The following is a 19,778-nucleotide window of genomic DNA, read 5'->3' as shown; positions in this document are numbered from 1 at the left end:
TCTCTTCAAGTATTTGGGTTTTATTAAGATTTTAATTAACCACCTAATATTTATCTCCAGAATGTCGCGACGCCTATCATTCAATATGTCTTATTCTTTTCACGTGAAAATTATAAATGTCAATCAAAGAAAAGGCTTCTATATTTGAGAATATTCTTTTACATATAACTATTTGAATCACAATTCCACAATTAATCTGACCCTAGTCTTTCCGAGACTAAAAGAAGTTGTAACAACACGACGTGGGCTGCAGTGACGGTGAGAAGTCATCGTACAACACGTTCAGTCTGGCTTACTTGTACTCTCGCGGTCGCGCAACTGTGCCTTCGAAATTATACCCAAATACTTTAGGCTATATAACATCACGCTGCAACTGTAAGGAGCAAAGAAATAATGGAAAATATGAAAAAAAAAACGGGGAAATTATTCATCGTGTGGTGGTACGTACGTGGTGTTCTGGCATGGTTCTACATTTAACGGTACATCATTCACTCTTTTTACTTGAACATAACCAATAGCATCATCGCCATAGCTGTCTCTTGCCGACCTGAAATAAGTTTCAAATAAAAATAAATGGGCTTGCGTATTTTGTAAGTAGGTACTCTTATTGGATAAGTTTTAACGCCACGAGTTACAAAAATAAAATCACGCGACGCTATAAGTCATAAGCTTCACAGATTGGAGCATACATACAACCTCCGACACAACATCGTTGGAGCTGCGGTTCCCCAGGCGTAACACCTAATCTGGCGGAAGACTTTGGTGGTGGTCGAGTCGAATCATCGCTCCCGCCACAAACTAAATTGAGACGCTCCTTCCATTCAGTATGTTTATATTCCGTGGTTTGGGTCATACATCTTAGATTGAGATTCTTTTGATTTTTAGACAAAAACACACTTTGCGGCTGTCAATATCAGATACGGACTGACATTGTCATGTTTGGTGGTGAGGTGTCATTTTTGGTGTGACTAGAACAAACGAAATAAAGATAATAGATATAAGGCATACATAGTATATTTAGTTGTGTCACTAGAAGAACATCAATATTTTTGTTTTTCACTTAAGAATAATATCAGTGGTGTGGTTTTGGTTGATACAGAAAATCTGTTTTTATAAATATAAAGAAAAATGTCCCAGGAATTAAAAGAATTATTTAACCTTTTATTTGCTGAAAATGCAGCAGGTTGGTATATGAACTCTTTTATTTCAATATTTATTATATGAGTTGGCCTTGTGGTTACCGGAATACTTTAAAATTGGACAACTAATAAGTCCTACGATACCTAAGTCTTTCAGGCGAATGTGGCCTTTCAGTCTGTTAGAGACTTATATGAACTACGAGTATTTTTCCATACTCCACACTAAATCTATGCAAAATTTAAAAGATATTGGTTAATTTAAAAGATATTGGTTATGATGTGAAAGACATTCAGACAAATACAAATATGTAATATGTATGCATGTACCGAGTGGTATCTTTCCCATGGATTAAAACAAAAAACGAAAGATACGTCCACGACTACGTCTTGAAGTCGAAGAAGGTTGTTTCGAAATATTTCTTTATTTTTTATGTAATTTTTTGAAGTGTTTTTTTTTGGGTGTTCTCGTTTGTCAGTGGAAGTAAAGACTGTATTTTATTTATTCCTGCCGCTAATTAGAGGCATCTTTGGGATAAAGGAGAGCTGCGGGTCTACCGGGCAAACAAATCCATTACAGTCGTAAAAGGCGACAAAGGGCTTACAAACTTGGAATTCCTCTTGTAGGTGATAGGCGAGCCACCTGTCACTTTGAATCGCAATTCCATACATGCTGAATGTGGCCTTTCAGTTAGTTCAAGACTGTTGGCTCTGTCGACCCCACAACGGATATAGACCTGACTATATGTATGTGTACATTTCTACAATTACAATAGTTGTAACTAAAGATTTAATTCTTCTTATAATTTTAGAAAACGCAGAAAACTTTGTTGAAATATTGGATTATATAAAAAAATTAGGATCACAGAACTGGGACCATATAAAAAAAGAGCCTGACAGACTTGGCGAAGAAATGAAACAATTGACAGAACAAACGCAGGAGTTGGCTTTTACAAATTACAAGACTTTTGTAGAAACTGCTGAAATCTCTAGAACCATTATGAAAGACTTGGGAAAGTCAAAACAGTCATTAGATGTGTTTCTGGAGACAACGCCTATATTTATTCAGGAATGTGAAAAATTTTCACACTTTGCTGGGAACATTGTTAAAGAAAAAAGGTGGGTAACATGTTTGGTAAAAATTTTAAGATCAAATAATTAAGGATTATCTTTGATTAAAATTTTAATAGAACTTTTTAGTTGTGTCCACATGACCTTTATGATGAGTCTTGTGCCTGACCTCCATGATCAGTCTTGTGACTATTGTCTACTAAGTAAGTGATAAAGATTATTTTTTTATAATCTGTATATAAAAGCTGTGTTAATATGGGTTCACCTATATAAACACTAGTGTCCGACCGAAGGTCTATTTTTGGCCGAAGCCGAAGCCGAAGCCGATTAATCGGCTATCGCCACAACCTTCGGCCGAAGCCGAAGCCGAAGGTTTATATTCTCTCAGCACTCAGTAATTAATTTTGTTCAATATTGTCTACAAGCTACAATTAATATTAAAATTATTTCAAAACCTCAATATTGAAGGTTTATATATTGACTGTCTCATATAGAAGTTGATATATCATAGAGATGGTTGGTTTAGAGATAAATATAAGTTAACCAGAGAGCTGACTAGGATCAGATGCCAGGATGGTAGCGTTGTGAAAGGAGAAGAATGTGTGCTAAAGATATGGAAGGACTATTTTGAGAGTTTATTTAAAAAAAATGAAAAAAATAAGAAAGAGTTCTGCTATAGCGAAGAAAAAGAGAATGAGATGGAAGGCGAAATTGAAATGTTCGAAATTGTGGAAGCACTTAAGAGTATGAAAGCGGGTAAGGCTGCTGGGTATGATAGAGTGTCGGTCGAGATGCTAAAAGCAGGAAAAGGCGTCGTAGCTAGACAGTTGTACTGCCTTTTCAATTTGTGTTGGAGAAGCGGCCGAGTACCAAAAGATTGGTGTAAGGCGGTTATCGTGCCACTTTATAAAGGAAAAGGGTCACAACTGGACTGCAAAAATTATCGTGGTATAAGCCTGCTTAGCGTTATTGGCAAATTGTATGCTAAGGTATTGATTAATAGAGTCAGGAATGAAACTGATGACAAAATATGGGATGCTCAAGCGGGATTTCGAAAGGGAATGGGATGTACTGATCAGGTCTTTTCTTTGCGGTGCATAGCCGAAAAGTTTTTGGCCAAGAGTCAAAAAGTCTACTGCACGTTCGTGGATTTGGAAAAGGCCTATGACAGAGTTGAGAGGATTGAATGTGGTCAGCACTTTCTATGCATGGGGTGAGCAGTCTCTTAATACGAGCACTGAAATCCTCATATGAGGATTCGAGTGCTTGTGTCAGGATAAACGGAGCGCACACTGAGTGGTTTAAGATTGAGAAAGGCGTTAGGCAAGGATGTGTTGCGTCACCGTGGCTGTTCAACCTATTTATGGATATTTGTTTGACAGATTTGAAAGAGTCTGAAAGTGGATTAAGGATGAATGAGTTACTCGTCAAATGTTTGCTCAGCGGAGGAGTTACAGGAGATGGTAAACTGTATGCATGAAGCTTTAAAAGAGAAAGGATTGAAAGTGAACGTAAGTAAAACTAAAACACTGGTTTTTGAAATGGAGAAAGAAATGACAGCATGTAATATTTTGATTGGAGGAGAAAAAGTTGAGCAAGTGAAAGAGTTTGTATATCTAGGATCAAAGTTTACATCATATGGCAAGTGTGATAGTGATATTGAAAGGAGAGTGAACGCGGGGAACATGGTGAATGGAGCTTTGCATGCCTTTATGAGCAGTCAGAAACTATCCAAAAAGGCTCGACTGGCTGTGCACAGGGGCGTGTTGGTCCTGTATGGGAGTGAAAGTTGGGTATGGCAAAAGAAGCATGAAAACAGAATAAATGCAGTGGAAATGAGAGCGTTAAGGAGTATGATGGGTGTGAAATTCAGTGACAGGAACAGCGTGATAAGGGAATGTTGTGATGTGAAAGAAGATGTAGTTACAGGAATAGAAAAGGTATGTTAAGATGGTTCGGTCATGTGGAGAGGATGAATGAAAGCAGGTTGACTAAGCCGATATACAAGGAGAGTGTGGAGGGAAAGGTCGGAGTGGGAAGACCTACACGAACGTATCTTGATCAAATTAAGGACGTCCTGGTTAAGGGTCAGGTCAAAAGTACCCGAAACCGCCGAGCTTGTATCAAGAGAGTTATGAATGTGGATGAAGCGAAGGAAGTATGCAGAGATCGTGGCAAGTGGAAAGAGGTAGTCTCTGCCTACCCCTCCGGGAAAGAGGCGTGATTTTATGTATGTAATATAAAAGTTTGATTTTGTGATTTACCTACTGGTAAAAAATAATGATTTGATTTCTTAATTATGTAATTGAACAGTAATTCACAAATTACAATTAGACCAATCAGTCTTTGTTTTACTCGACTAGACCAAAACTAGACTAATAAATAAAATAAACAAACACTAACTTCTTACTAAATAATTAATTGTTGGAGTGTTTTGTTTTGAATGTGATAAACACAAATTCAAAACAAAACACTCGTTTAAATACACGTACGGACTTGTTTTGATGCATGCAATCAGCAATGTGATATTTTGACAGTGACTCCCCGCCGCCTCATGACTTTCGTAACAGTTCGTTCAATCTCGATGGTCGCTCGGACCTTCGGCGAAACCTTCGGCTTCGGTCGGGTTTTGGGCCGAAGCCGAATGCTTCGCCGAAGGTGGATCTTTTGGCCGAAGGTGGCCGAAGCCGAAGCCGAAGCTTCGGTCGGACACTAATAAACACAGCTTTTATATACAGATATTAAGTATTTTTTATAGAATGAACAACTATGTAATTTTATTTATTAGATACAGATTTGTGCATATTATGTAAGAAATTGTATTGGTATTTTAGTCGCTACAGTTCAATACGCAGCCAAGTTGACAAAATGTTGGAACTTCTGGAACTACCTTCTCTGATGCGAGAGGCTCTCAATGCTGAAGACTATGAAAGTGCATTAGATATATTCACATTCATAAGAAATCTATCAAAGAGATACTCAGAAATACCAATTGTACAGGTATATGTTTATCTATAATGAATTTCTTATACAACTGAAATAAAAGTAAACATTGTTAATGCATCTCTTTTTGAATAATTCATTTCTAAAATAAAGTAAGGGTTAGTACCTTTTATTATTCCTGTGCTATTGCAAAGAAATCAAATATCTGTTATTTTATTTTGCTTGTTCTTCTTTTTAAATTTAAAATGTATTTTTTAATCAATAAGATTTATCAAGATTTATTTATTTAGGAAAACAATGGAAATCAATTTAAGATTAACAGTGGTATCTTTATTCTATTTAATTGATTACATTTGCCATCTAGAGTGTGGTGTTTACACAGCATTCTACACTTTTTAGGTTGTTTACTTTAAGGCGGTTTATATTTGAAATAATTTTTACCATCACAAGGCAACAAAATTATTATTGTTTTAGCTTAGTCCTGTTTGTTCAATACACATTTGGGAAATAGGATTTCTAGGTATGTTTTGATTTGTGTGCAAATATTGAGGTATGCTTTTTTACCCTGGTGTCAATTCCAATTATATTACCACCCCTCTGGAAGGTGCTCTAGGTGCGCGTTTTGATCATGTTCCTGGAATGGGTAAGTCAGGTTTTTACATAAAGTGATTCTTGTCTGACTTCTGTATCATATGGCAAAAGCTGAACCAAGTGCATATGCCTTTAGACAGACAGACAAAGAAAACAAATGCGAGTAGTCCTTATAAAGCACCAGGATACACATAGGGCGAGAATAGCGCCATATAATGTGCAGCTATAGAGACGTATATGTTATTAAAACAAGATGCTTCCAATCACTATTTTTATAGACTTATATTATTATTTGTATTATATTTTTCATTCTTTTTGTTTCAGACTACAACATCTGAGATAATGACACTGTGGTTTGAGACATTATATCATCTTTTCAATCAGTTGCGCTATGATTTACCTTTGCCACAATGTTTACAGGTAATATTTTTGTAGCAAAATAGTATACAGTTTATAAGTTTAACTAAAATTATTTGTTTTGGAAAGTCCTCACTGTAGAATAGTATTAAATTCATGGAAATTAATAAAAATTCAATATATTACATTTATGCAGGACAAAGTACACAGATCTATTATTTGCTTGCTTTGAAATCAGTAGGTACATATAATAATTTGGAATATCTCTGTGTTAAAGAGTAATAATAAACATACTATGGACTGCATTTTTCAAGCTTTTTAGTTCCACCTTTTATTAGCTGGCATATAAGTTTCACTTATACAATACTAGGCAACGCCCGCGGCTCCGCCCCCGTTACGATAAATCACCATAAGTCCCGTTCTCGCGGTGATTTTTTGTAATCATTATTAGTAAACCTCTAGACCACATAAAGAACCTACACGCCAAATTTGCATTGTGCGTTGATATGTCAGTCAGTCATACACTTTCTTTTCTAGTATATATTTAAATAAGCTGTTTACCTGCAACTTCGTCAGCTTAGAATGGATCATTTTAGAGATTTTCTTAAAAAGATTCTACAAGTAGCTATGTCAATTATCCTAAATTCGCGATCAGTAGGAAGAAGTAGAAATATTACTCACCATAAGATGATGCTTTTGTAGTTTATTGTTTTTTACCTGGGGCTTATGTTCTTTTAACAGATTCTAGGATACTTACGCCGAGCAAACACTGTATATAAATCAACGGATGAAGAGCAAGAAGGGCTCCAATACAAGTCCAGCACAGCGACGTCTGACGGGCTGCATCTACATTTCTTGAAAGCCCGGAATGCTTGGTTTGAAAATGCTTTGGAGGATGCTAGGAACAATGAATGTATGTATGAATGCTTATGTTTAAATATTTTACTACATTTCACATAATTGCTTAAAAGTTTACACTACCTTTGAGAAGACCTTTGAATAGACTAGGTTATCTTTATAGAATCAAGTCTATATTAAATTCACATAAAATTTACTTCATATTTTGTGCCTCATCTATGCAGTCGACTTAATGTTGATTATTGAATAAATCCAGTTTATTTGCACAATTTTAAAATCATATTGCTGACAACTGAATCACACAGTATTGAAATTTTTATATATTACAGCATCAGAAAAATTACTAAGGAAAATAGTAGAACTACACAGGATACATTTATTCAATGTGCTGACGCAGCACAAATCTATATTTTTGTCTGATACACAAGATTCCAAAGTGAAACATGATGAATTAAGCGGTACAAGCGCCTTGTCTTGCTGGTTGAAACAAAAGGTAACAGAAATGTAATATTAACATTAAAAAATACTAGGCATCTGCATTGCGATTTTTTACTCTGCTTAACGATCACTTTGAGAAAGCACCTCCTGTTTTTGAAATTGGTTAATAAGTTGTATTTTTTTTCAGGTTGAAGTATTAGCTCAAACCTTAAATCAAGATTTGCTAAAGGAGGATGAATCAAGCTTTGAATCCCTGCTGAATCAGTGCATGTTTCTTTGTCTATCATTCGGTCGCGTCGGCGCCGATATGAGGTGCGTCCTTACACCTCTGTTCCGGAATAATATCTTGGTGCAACTGACCAGTGGCTTAGAGAGAGCTGTTAACCAATTAGACAAGCAAATGCGCTCGTATAAAGTGCCCAGTATAAAGAATGTGCCAAGGCCTGTGAACGAAAATATGGCTTCTGGTCCGCCGGAGAATCTACTTGATTATTACCCTTTGGCGGAATTCTGTAATGGTCTACTGACCGTGCTGAACACCCTTAGGGTCACAGCTCCTTTAAATATAGTCAAAGAAGTGTACAACGGCTTTAGAAAAGCATTAGAGAAAGCTGTTCAGATTCTGGTAGCATTCTATCACAAAGAACAACAGAGTTTCACAGATATTGAGCGACAAAACTTCGTCTTGTTTTGTGTATGTTTCAGTGAAGATTTAGTCCCTTACATTGTGAAGTGCCTCTCGCAATCATTCCCCTCATCCCAGATAGCAGAGCTGTTGGGAGTAACTTTGACTGTATTACAAGAAAGTAAGATTTTTCATATTGACCAATTGGCGATCTGTGAGCCATTGGGAAGTATTACTGGTGTGGCAATAAACTAGGACGTAATTTTTAAGTCGGAAAGTATTGTTATAAACGAGTATAAATAAATATTTAATTGAAACATACATATACGTTTATTTTCCTTCACATCTTCATCATAGTGTAAAAGGTATAAACTACCAATTGAAGCTATAAAAATATAGGTGATATTATGCTGCTCTTTTCCTTACTATTATTATAAGATTTGTATTTTATTTATAATGATTGAACTCGAGAACTACTGGATGTATGTTATTGATCTATCACTAGACTGAAAAGTTCAAGTCAGAGGCTAGTCCACCAGTAATGACGTGGCACGGCACTAATTTATAAAAAAAATCCTAGTATTTCAGTAAAACAAATAAGTATGTAAGTAAAAAAGAATCTATTTAGAAATATTTTCTCTTACAACAAAATAATGTAGTGATTTCACAGTTAACGTAAGGCACAGCCTTCATAAACAGCTATTTCACTTTATGAATCATAAAATATATTCAGATATAGAAAATTAGGAATGGCGAAATTAATTGAAATTACGAAAATGTTTATGAAAATCTGATCCTCTTGATTCTGGATCTTCCTTCGTCGTTCCTTGAGACTTCGTAGAAATGAGTGACTTTATCAATGTTCCCCAGCGACTCGATGAATTCCCTGTCGTGGGTAATTATGATAAACATGAAGTTTCTCTGAGTCATCCGCTCCTGGACTATTTCCCCTAGGGCCGAGCAGAGACTCGTGATGTTTTCTTGATCTAGATTTGTTGTGGGTTCATCCAGCGCCAGGATTCCGAATCTTAAATAACAATAAAAACTGTTCAATCAATACTGTATAAAAAATCTATTTCACGTTATTTTAGCCATTTCTTGAGAACGAAACATTTCGATAACTTTAAGAGTGCAGTTGAGTCTGTAGGGCACTTCCCCGTGACATATCTCTGTATCGCTTGTGCCTTGTAGTGCCCGGCACTTGAGAATAGGACCGCTCCATTTCTTTCCCATGGCTAATAGGCATGAACATTCATCTATTAGTTTATACAAGACAGAACTCAGATGGAGAGTTGCTCCATGTATAAACCTGACTCGCCCAATACAGGATCATGATAAAAAGGCGCACTTCGGGCTTGTCTAACACCTTGTCTAACAAATGTGAGAATGCAACCAAAACTAAAACTAAGAAGATATTTTTTTTCCTCTTACGGGGTAGACAGTGCTTATCTTATTCCGTAATAGGTCGAAAAGTACCTGGAACTGAATGTTTCGGCAAGTGCGAGTCGTATGATGAGACACGCGAGCACCTTCTGCCCAGCGCTGCAGCGCCCGCGCATGTCGATCTCCATGCCGTTCTTGCATTGCACTACCCTGAAATCCAATTATAAATTTAAATTTGAGATATATTTTCCTTTATTTATGCTGAGATACAAGAGTGAGACCGATGACAAAGTGGTTGGACAAACTGAGGGCATTCAATGAGAAATCTTTTCTTGTACAATAAAGATAACAATAAAAAAAGTATTAAGTAATACTTTAAATCAATAGATGTGTTACCTGTAATCGTATTTGCGACGATCTGAATCAGTAGTCATGCTGCCTTCAGTCTTGATTTCAATGTAGTCGATATCGTTACCACGATAAATCTTTCTCCACATTTCCCTGAAAACATTGTGTGATTAAATTAGATATTCTTCAAAATTAAGTATGTGGTTCTATTATTATCATTTTATTTTATAAACTCCCCTATTGTCTCTGTATGTATGCGCTAATCTCGTGAACGGATTTGTAACGTGTACCGGTTTGAAATTTTGTAAACGATTGGACGCCGGGTACCGAAGCATAGCGGTGGAGGGTGCAACCAGAAACACGCAATGATAAGACAGATTGTAGAAGTCAAGTGATAAAATAGAATAGAATTTTTATTTACATAAATACCTAATAATAAGATTGATATTCTCCATTTTCTCCCTGTGGAACTCCATGAGACTCTTTTCCAATGCTACAGAATAATCTCTAATATCCTTATCTATGGCTCTGGTCACATGTAACTCGTAGAACTTTTCCTTATATTGCTTTTCAATGTTTTTAGCTTCAGCTTTCTTTAATTCTTGTTTGTTTTGTTTTAATGTAAGCTGTAAAGCGAAAAATTTATAACAATACGTTAAATTTGTAGGATAAAAATGATTTTATGTTCTCATATTATATTTATGTATTTAAATTATAAAATAGGCAAAAAAAAAAGGTTAGCTAATAATTGAGATTGATACTCGCCGAAGATGTATTTAGCAGATTTTTTGCATTCTGTTTTTTATGTCTGCCTCATCTATGAGTCACTCAGTTAATGAATAATTTTTATTATCAAAGACCTTTAGAACTGAATGATGTAAGTTTATATATAAATCAATAGAACATAAGATCTTAATTATCTTTAGCATTTTATACAATCATTTATGAACTAAACAAATAACTTCATACACGGCACACGTACAATTACAGAGCTAGCCCCAAAGTAAGACTTACATTAAGTTGGCCCAATTTCCCTTCAGTTTGCGCCTTCTCCCTGAAAATCTTGGTTTGCTGCGAGATCAACGGCTCCTTCTCCGCTAACATCTCACGGTTGAGTCCACTCATGTTCTCGTCGTTCTTCACTTGGGCCTGCTTGCAATTCTCTATCTCCTCTTGAGCCTTTCGCATCTTAAGGTTTCTTACTAAATCGTCTTTATAAGTCTGTAATGTAAAGTATACTTTAATCAATGGTGGTGAAATTGCTAAAAGTAAACCCTAAAAAAATTTTTTTTTTCATTTGATGGCTGATAATATTGTGTGCAACTTGAAAAGTATTATCAAAAAGTGGAGCCAGAGTGTCACCATTTTGTCAATTATACAAAACAATTAATATTCTTGTTCTAATGTTTTGATACAAAATTGCAATTGCTGTGAATTTTAATATGAATTTACTTAAACTAGAGATCACCAGAGCAGTTACTATTACATACGATAATCAATAAATAATCTAACCCCTTGCTTAGCCAATTCATCCTTCAAAGTGTCAATTCGTTTCGTGAGCGCGTCCCTATCGATCATGATCTGTTTCTGCTTCTCCATCAGCTTGTCATTAGCTTCTTTTATTTTGTCCATCTCAAGCTGAATATTCCTCTCTATGTGCTGCTTGATTTCGGCCTCAATAGCTTTCACTTTATCGAAAGCAGTTACTATTTTAGTTATGAAACTGTTTTTATCTTCTATAGCAGCCCTGAAAACAAAGTTACAAGTGAACACAGTTAAATTATCACGAAAGCAAAGTTAGTAAATCATTTATGGGGAACTGAATACGATTTTATAATAGGAAGTGTATCAAATTCAAAGAGTATGTAAAGAAAGTACTTTGTGAGAAGGCTTATTATAGTACTGACGACTACCTCAATGGTAAAAATATCTGGGTTAAGCTTGGCACAAGAACCTCGGAAAGAATTGTAGTTTGATTTGAACCTAAATCAAAATTATTTAAATTTCATACAAGATTCACAATAATGTATTCTCTCGTCCACATTTCTATTCTAGGTTTGAATAATTGTGAAGTTGACGTTGTTAAAGAAAATGCTTCAGTGCAGTTTGTTACCGCTTCTTCTGCACTGACGCTTTGGAAGCGGCAGTAAACTTAGATTTAAGTTATTTATTTGACGTCAACCAATGTTGTAAAACCAAAAGATATGACAATTATTAAGTGATATGAAGTGTCCCATAATAATGAATAAAAGTTTTATTGAATTTTGGTGCCTTGATACGTCAGTCAGTTAGTTTAAAACAGAACCGCACTGGCCATAAACATGTTGCAAACTTACCTATTTTTCTTGACAACTTCAGCCTTTGCTTTTTCCTTTTCCTCGAGCTCCTCCTTGAGAGGCGTTGTGCCATCTTCTAATTCCTTTAGTTCATCGTTCAACTTCTCCTCGTCCGTTTCCAATTGCTTTCTCTTTTCTTGCAGTGTGACAATTTCTTGTACCTGAAATATTATTATCTTCTATTAAAAATATACTAGATTAACGTCCCGTATCACATGGCACACACTATGTTCGTGCAATGCTGATGTTATATACCTATACTAGCTGTGCCCGCGACTTCGTCCGCGTGGAATAGTTATTTTGGGCATCATTGAAGTTTATTAACCCAACATTACTGTTATTAATACAAAATATATTCACCTTTTTCTGTAAATTCAGGAGTTGTTCCTTAAGCTTATTCTTCTTGTCAGCCATGGTTTGCAGCTTCTTGTTGTACAGGTTCAGTTTCTTTTGGTTGGTCTTCACGCGAGTCCGAAGAGCACTGATTTTCGTCCTCAAATCTGTCCTCTTTGCATTGGCATCGTCCAATGACATGTCTGATTCTAATTCAGCGCACTGCGCTTTTATTTTCTCATACTGAAAGGTTAAATTTTTTTTTGAATAGATACATGATTCAAATACACATATACTTTTCTGCTAGTACACCTCTGCATTTTTACATACGTCTTTTTTATCTTACGGGGTAAAAGCCAACAGTCTTGAAAAAACTGTAAGGCTTAACTATGGAATTAAAGTGACAGGTTGCTAGCTAATTGCCTAAAAGAATTCTGTGTTTATAAAAACTCGTTGTTGTATACATATGACACATTGGTGTATGATGTGATGATTAGAATTAGCAATCAAGCAATATAAAAAATCTCTTAGCAGTGCTCCTCTAAGGAACACACATGCTAAATTTCAGCTTCGCCTAGCTATACGGTGTCATCAGTAAGTTATAAGCTTCAAAATTTGTTTCCGAGATATTTGGAAATTCCCACGGGAAAACTAGATTTATTATAAATTTCATAATTCAGTTATGAAAAAGCATTTTTGAAAACTTACCTTTTCAGTATCAGCCTTCAATTCTTTCGTATAGCGGTCGAGCATCGGCATGTCACCCTGGATTTGCTTGGCGGTCTGCAACTTCTGCTCGGGCTCTATAATTGCCATTGACAATTCGTCCGCTGAGTCCGACAGCATTGTTATTTTCTGAAAATATTGTTTTTAACTTTAAAACATAGCTAGATCTTACCACACTGCATATACATACTTAGTTTGCCCCATCCACATTCAGGTCTCATTGAACCATGTCTTTCCCTTGCAACGTTTCTATTTACAGTCTCCTTGTATATATGTCATAAGGATATTGTAAATGGGAATAAATGATAATGTGAATAGATGGTGAAAATAATAAATATAATTGGGCGGTGTTGACGCGTGCACGGAGATGAGTTGCAAAAGCTAGTATAAAATATTATCATTTCAAATCTTACCGTTTCAATATCCTTCAAACGAGTTTCGAGGTTCGGTATCTCTTTTTCTTTCAATGTAGTTATCTTTTCATTGATAGATTTCATGCTAAGCAGTTCATCTTTCTTAGCAGAGTTCCTTTGTAACTCCTCCGTAACTTTTTCTAGTTTTGAAGGTACATTCATCACTTGAGTGGTCAGCTGGGTGATAAGATCTGTTACCTTAAAGTAAAAATATTTTAAGATTCTCCTGTAAATTTGAGTTTGTACACAAGGTACTTTCACTTTTATTCCAAAGTGATGCCATTAGAGTTATATAAAACTTCGTTAAAGTAATGAAACCACACATAATTCGACTTAATGATTGATTTTTAAAAGTTCAGAAAATATTCAGTCTTTACATTATTCAGTATTTAAAATACAAAGTAGTAACGGCAGTGCAATGGGTGGTACCTTTGACCACAATCTGGGGTGGTGTTTCTTGTTATTATCATTGGAATTTTTCCAACAAAACGAATTTAAATGTCAAACAAATTGAGACTTTAAGAATAGATAATCATAACTAGAAGTACTTACGTCAGAATCGTTATCGAACCCTCGACTGCACAAGGGACAGCAATTGTTGTCTTTGAGCTGTGTCTTATATTTGGCAAAGATAAACATGGAAGATTGCAACACATTTTGTTCGTCCTAAAAGAAAATAATATGTAGTTTAGTACATATAGTTGAGTATAGGTATCGTAGCAACTCCAATAATATAAAAAATTCAAACCAGACTCTCGTGTTTTTTTAGTTTTATGAAAGTTTTTAAGCACTCTCTTTATCTCATCTTGGTGTGTTTCTAGTTTCACCCTCCGCCACTATGCTTTGGGGCTTGGGATCCGCTTTCCGACGAATGTTTTTAAACCTTATTAAAGTATTCACTCATTTAACGATAAATCCACAAACCTGAAGTGTTTCCACTGTGGACGTTATCTTAGCAAGAGTGGACTCGTATGACTGTGTACCGCACGCTTGGTACATTTTGTCTTCGGCTTTTGTCAGCTCACTGCGCTTTTCATTGAGAGACTCGCGCACGTGTTTGCGTTCAGTCTCTAGACTTTTTTGCTGTATACAAAAAAAAAAATATAAAAATATGGAATTTTTTTTTTATAAACATGGTTTTTATATTTAACACTTCAATTAAAATATTAAAACCATGTTAATTATATTTTTCTTGCCAATTGACAAACACAACTATAACCAAGCTTCTCAGTACTTTGTAAAAATATAAATATTTGTTTCAAATTAAAAAAAATCATATATTTTAATGGGATAATTCATATCACTTAATAATTGTCATATCTTTTGGTTTCACAAAATTGGTCGACGTCAAATAAATTACTTAAAACTTGAGTTTATTGCCGCTTCCAAAGCGTCAGTGCAGAAGAAGCGGCAACAAACTGCACTGCAGAATTTTCTTCAAAAACGTCAACTTCACAATTATCCATTAGAAATGGGAATGAGAGAATACATTGTTGTGATTAATAAGCTTTTATAAAATTTAAATATGTATGTAATAACAAAATATATTTTTTTATGGATTAGCAATTTTATTTAGGTGTAATAAACTGAATTTTGATGTAGATTCAAATCAAACTACAATTTTTGACGAGGTTCTTGTGCCAAGCTCATGCGGATGTTTTTATCAGCCCTATAATAAGCTTTCTCACAAAGTACTTCCTTTACATACTCTTTGAATTTTTGGTTAGGCATATCAAGAACCGACTAATATATTATTCACCGAACTTACGTTTTCGCTATGGCGATCTAATTTAAATATCATAGTGTCATCGGCAAACAACACAATACCAGCCTGTTTTTCCACCATAGAAGGCAGGCCATTGACATATACCAAGAAGAGGAATGTTCCTAAAATTGAACCCTGAGGAACTGTTCTTAAGTAATATTATGATAAACTTCTGAAATATTAAAATGTTTCTCCTAAATAAATCCGTTAATTGAATTAAAATAAAATATCTCTATAGTATTCCCTTACCTCCAACTGTTTTTCCTTCAACTTCTGCTTCATAGAATCAACTTCATTGCGTATGTCACATTCCAACTTGTTGATGGCCAGAGCAAAACCAGATTCAGGTATGTTACCCAAAAGTTCTGTCAATGATGACTTATGTTTGTTCTTCAGTACAGCAAATTTCTTCTCTTTATCCTTTAGATTGTTTTCTATTAATTCTCGTTCTTTAATTTTATCATTTTGTTTTTGGAGTTTCACAATCTGTAAGTAATGATAAGCTTTAGTTTTGTCTAGTATAATTTTAATATCATTTGGAAAATAGTATAAAACTTACCTTTTCATCAAGTTCAACAAGTTCACTCTCGTGTGTTTCCACAGCCTTCTCATCGTCATTGATCTCCTGTTGGCACTCCTCTGCATTCATCTCACTCTTTGCCTTTTTAAAGTCCTCTTCAGCATCTTCACATTTTTTTTCCATTGCTTCCAACTTAACTTTGGACTCATTGGCATCATTGACAGATTTATCCAATTTAACAATCTCTTTTTTATTTTTGTTTATTTCTGTCTTTTTAGAACTTATTTTCTCCTGATGGCGCGAGTGTGCCACCCTACAAGCATCTATCGCTTCTTGCATTCTTTTCTCTTCAGCATCAGCTGCAGACTTCTGTTCATTGAGATCTCCTTTGAGATCATTAATTTTTCCAGTAATTCTCTCTATACATTTATCTGCCTCTTCATCAGTATTTATTTCATTGATATCATCAATTTGTGCTACCTTTGCTACTTCAACAATCATCGTCTTTCTTTTGTCAATTTTCTCTTGATTCTGACTTTCAAGTAAAAGCAACTTGTTCAGTTTAATCTCATTTGAAGTTTTTTCATTGGCTATCTTTTCTTCCTCTTTATTGAAAGTGGAATTTTTCTTATAAGATGCATCTAATTCTTTCTTCTTCTGTACTGCTGTTGTCTCATAGTTTTCTGTAAATAAAATTAATATTTTATAATACTACTTTTCTAAGAAAAGGATTTTATCTAATTTGTCTGACTACAGCTAAAGTATGAAACCATTCCAATAGAACCAAATTGTAGGTATACAGTTATAAATGAAATAAAAGTATAAGAATGAATATGAACTGACTTATAGCATCATCCAACTCAGGGGTGGTTCCCTCAAAAATGTTTTTAATTTCAGTTTTCAGTTCCTCTTCTTGACTTTGACAATGCTCAAGTCTGAAACAAAAGAAAGTAAAATACAATTTATTATTCTAAATAATATTATACTAAATGCAAAAGTAAGTTTGTTTGTTTGTTATCTCTTCACGCTATATCCATTGAACTAATCTTCACAAAATTTCGGTTATATATATTAAGGGTATGGAGAAAGAAAGTAAAGGGTACCCTTAATCCCAGTAAATACTATAGTTATTGTGACATTTGGGAAAGAATACCGGTATTCTTTTGTCAGTGGTGCTAATTTACTGCAGGTGGAGCCATATTATGCTAGTCTTTTTTATAAAAGGAATTTTATGTATAAAAGAAAAGCGAAAACAAGAAAATATTATAAAATAAAAATAACATACTTGGTTTTAATTTTTTCCCTTTCAGTTTCAAAAGTTAGAATGTTTCTCTCTAACTGAGAAATTGTCTTAATTTTATCAGTAATAGTTTTTAATTCTGTTGTTAATTCAGCCAATTTAAGTTCAGTTTCAGAAATTTCAGTTTCACCATTCACAACTTCCAGTTTTTTTTTGTCTAAATCTTGTTTCTTCTCCGTCAAAATAGATACTTCTTGTTCTGCCAACAAAAAAACAAATGTTTTACTCATGAGAAATACAAAAGAACTAACTGGTACTACTGTTTATTATGGTAGGTGCCTGATATGTGGTAAAAATTTTCTAAACCTTTTCACACAATAAGTTCACAACATTAAAAAAAATCCTGGTATATTCCACTTGAGCCTAAGCTAAAGAAAATTTGTAAAAACCGGAGTTAAATCAAGCAAAAATCTTAAGAACCAAAGAGATTTTGTTAGTTGGAATGGATGAATAAAAAAATAATATATTAATAGTACAAATATTACAAACAAAATGCAAAACCTATAAACTACACTTCTTTCTGACATAAATCCTGTGAACATCACCACCTAAAGCCTGGGGTGCATTTTGATCATGATTCTGGATCGAGTGAGATAAGTTTTCTGACTTCATCAACCTTACACATATTGGATCATGTTAACACATTCAGTTGCCTAAATGTCCATGTTTCCCTCACTGCAGCACATTAGCTATAAACAACAACACAGTTATAAATACTTACCCAATAGTTTCAGAGTTACAGTGTAATCTTTTCTTATTTTTCTTAATCGATCAAAACAATCACTGTACTTGTCAGCATCAAAAATTTCATCAAAACGCTCCTTAACTTTTTTGCCCTCATCAAGGGGCCAACTAGAATCTTCTTGATGGCAAAATATCACAGAGTTCAGGATTGCTTTTGATACGCCTAAAATAGCAAGGTAAAATTTATCAATTATTCATAACCACATTATAAAAAATTCAATGAAATTATTTGAGTAAAAAATAATTACTTCAGATATAATATATTTTAAACTGAGGTAAGCATGGCTCTTCGTCTGTGATATATTTTAATTAATATTTGCATTCAATCCTACCTAATTGTTCATACATGACAAAGTCCAAATCAGCACATCTTGATGATATATCCTTAGTTTTGCCATTCACATCAATAATGGAAAGAAAAGAGTCTAATGTCTGGAATTTGGTCTTTTTCTTCTGCAGAGCTGTTACTTTCATAGATCTTGACACCTCAAGCTGTTCATCCTTGGCATTTACAATCTAAAATCAAAAACTATTTTTGGTTTGTTTGCATAATTTCATACCAGATAACACATGGTTTATATGATGTTAGTGAATGTGATGAAACATTTCTTACACTACCATGATTAGTATCCAAAACACCTACCATGCAACACTTTGAACATTAACAATACAGTTGAAATTGGTATAGTTAATGTGATGTGTGAGCAGTGTGCTTCCATAGAAATAATAGAAACCAATAGAAATAAGAATAGGACCACTCCATCCCTTTCCCATGAATGTCGTACAAAGCAACTGAGGGATAGGCTTATAAACTTAGGCAATGGGATAGCACCCGGGCACTATTTGAAACACAATTCTATCATTTAGACAAACAGCTCAATGTAGCCTATCGGGCTTTGGAAGGCTTTGTCTGCTCCGCAAAGGAAGATATACGTGATTGTGTGTGTAATGTAAACATTTAATATACTATGGGAAAGGCCCTTGTATGCAGGCCTCCAAAATCATTAATTTTATATCAGAAAATAAAAGACGAATAGTAATTTAAATTGCAGAAGTTAAAAAACATAAAAAGACCAGACAATCCCCTACCTTCAGTTTTACTTGAGCAAGGACCTCTGTAGATCTGTTTACTTTGGGATCATGCACGAAGCATTCGTTGCGGCTTCCCGGGGGCATATTACCGGTGATAGCATAGCGTAAACATTCGATAATAGTAGTTTTACCACATCCATTTTGACCCAAAATAAGAGTTAGGGGTTTATCAAACAATATCCGTTGTTCATCAGCTTCTTCAGGTCCAAAACTCCGTATGCCCCGAACTGCTAGAGATTTAATGCCAGCCATCATGAATTCGGCTAGAACTAGCTGGGGTTCAGACTTCGATTCTATCAACGATTTTGCTAAAATCAGAAACCGCCCGGCATGTTGCAAGACAAAGCAAAATTTGACAATGTTGCCAATAGCAAATTTCGGCACGACGCCACCGACTAGAGGTGTTCGTTATATAAGGTAGCAGAATAAATAAATATTACTAATATTACTTTTTATTTAAATGTAATATTAATATAAAAGAACGAAAATATTTAATATGATAGCTATCTATCGTAGCTTGCGTAAACTAGTTACTTTGATTTTATTGGCGTCTATTAAATTGAACTGGAGGCGCTTATGAAATAATTTATGTACTATGAATTGATACAAGACGTCTCTTACCCATCCGTAAATGAAATTGTGTAAAAATTACAACTTACACTCGAAGAAATTCTACAAAAATTCGGTTAATTTTTTTAAACTTTCTTCTAGGTGTAATAAATACTTTCCTGAGAACCGTATTAAAATCGGTGAAACGCGAGATAACCGCAGAAAAACATTAATCGAACTAAAAAAAGGA

At 34.6% G+C, this 19,778-nt stretch overlaps 2 protein-coding genes across 2 annotated transcripts; one reads left to right on the top strand and one right to left on the bottom strand.

Moving 5' to 3' along the window:
- Window positions 1-976: 976 nt before the first annotated feature.
- Window positions 977-8,340, top strand: LOC106132119 (conserved oligomeric Golgi complex subunit 8). The gene is made up of 7 exons (XM_013331447.2): window positions 977-1,183; window positions 1,949-2,255; window positions 5,042-5,207; window positions 6,066-6,161; window positions 6,840-7,011; window positions 7,286-7,449; window positions 7,582-8,340. The coding sequence occupies exons 1-7, from the start codon at window positions 1,129-1,131 to the stop codon at window positions 8,272-8,274; spliced, it is 1,653 nt and encodes a 550-aa protein (XP_013186901.1). The 5' UTR covers window positions 977-1,128; the 3' UTR covers window positions 8,275-8,340.
- A 280-nt stretch (window positions 8,341-8,620) lies between these two features.
- Window positions 8,621-19,340, bottom strand: LOC106132117 (DNA repair protein RAD50). Its single transcript, XM_013331446.2, has 19 exons — window positions 18,977-19,340; window positions 18,220-18,403; window positions 17,865-18,050; window positions 17,129-17,342; window positions 16,687-16,778; window positions 15,883-16,526; window positions 15,573-15,809; window positions 14,483-14,641; window positions 14,111-14,224; window positions 13,559-13,756; window positions 13,128-13,274; window positions 12,447-12,662; window positions 12,087-12,247; window positions 11,263-11,497; window positions 10,765-10,971; window positions 10,180-10,376; window positions 9,799-9,903; window positions 9,496-9,612; window positions 8,621-9,046 (listed from the first exon to the last, which is right to left on the bottom strand). Exons 1-19 carry the CDS (start codon window positions 19,232-19,234, stop codon window positions 8,800-8,802), a joined length of 3,918 nt encoding a protein of 1,305 aa, XP_013186900.1. The 5' UTR covers window positions 19,235-19,340; the 3' UTR covers window positions 8,621-8,799.
- Window positions 19,341-19,778: the final 438 nt, after the last annotated feature.

The sequence above is a fragment of the Amyelois transitella genome, chromosome 13 (assembly GCF_032362555.1).
Source record: "Amyelois transitella isolate CPQ chromosome 13, ilAmyTran1.1, whole genome shotgun sequence".
In the NCBI taxonomy this organism is placed as follows: Eukaryota; Metazoa; Arthropoda; class Insecta; order Lepidoptera; family Pyralidae; genus Amyelois; species Amyelois transitella.
This window is presented reverse-complemented; position numbering and strand designations above follow the sequence as displayed.

Bases quoted from the DNA above. Each gene is read 5' to 3' on its own strand.
- LOC106132119 (XM_013331447.2), top strand. From the start codon at position 1,129: ATGTCCCAGGAATTAAAAGAATTATTTAACCTTTTATTTGCTGAAAAT. The intron at 7,012-7,285 runs GTATGTATGAAT...TATATATTACAG, and splicing joins GGATGCTAGGAACAATGAAT to CATCAGAAAAATTACTAAGG. The intron at 7,450-7,581 runs GTAACAGAAATG...ATTTTTTTTCAG, and splicing joins CTTGCTGGTTGAAACAAAAG to GTTGAAGTATTAGCTCAAAC.
- LOC106132117 (XM_013331446.2), bottom strand. From the start codon at position 19,234: ATGATGGCTGGCATTAAATCTCTAGCAGTTCGGGGCATACGGAGTTTT. The intron at 9,613-9,798 runs GTAACACATCTA...ATTGGATTTCAG, and splicing joins CGTCGCAAATACGATTACAG to GGTAGTGCAATGCAAGAACG. The intron at 9,047-9,495 runs GTACTTTTCGAC...TTGTTATTTAAG, and splicing joins GCCGAAACATTCAGTTCCAG to ATTCGGAATCCTGGCGCTGG.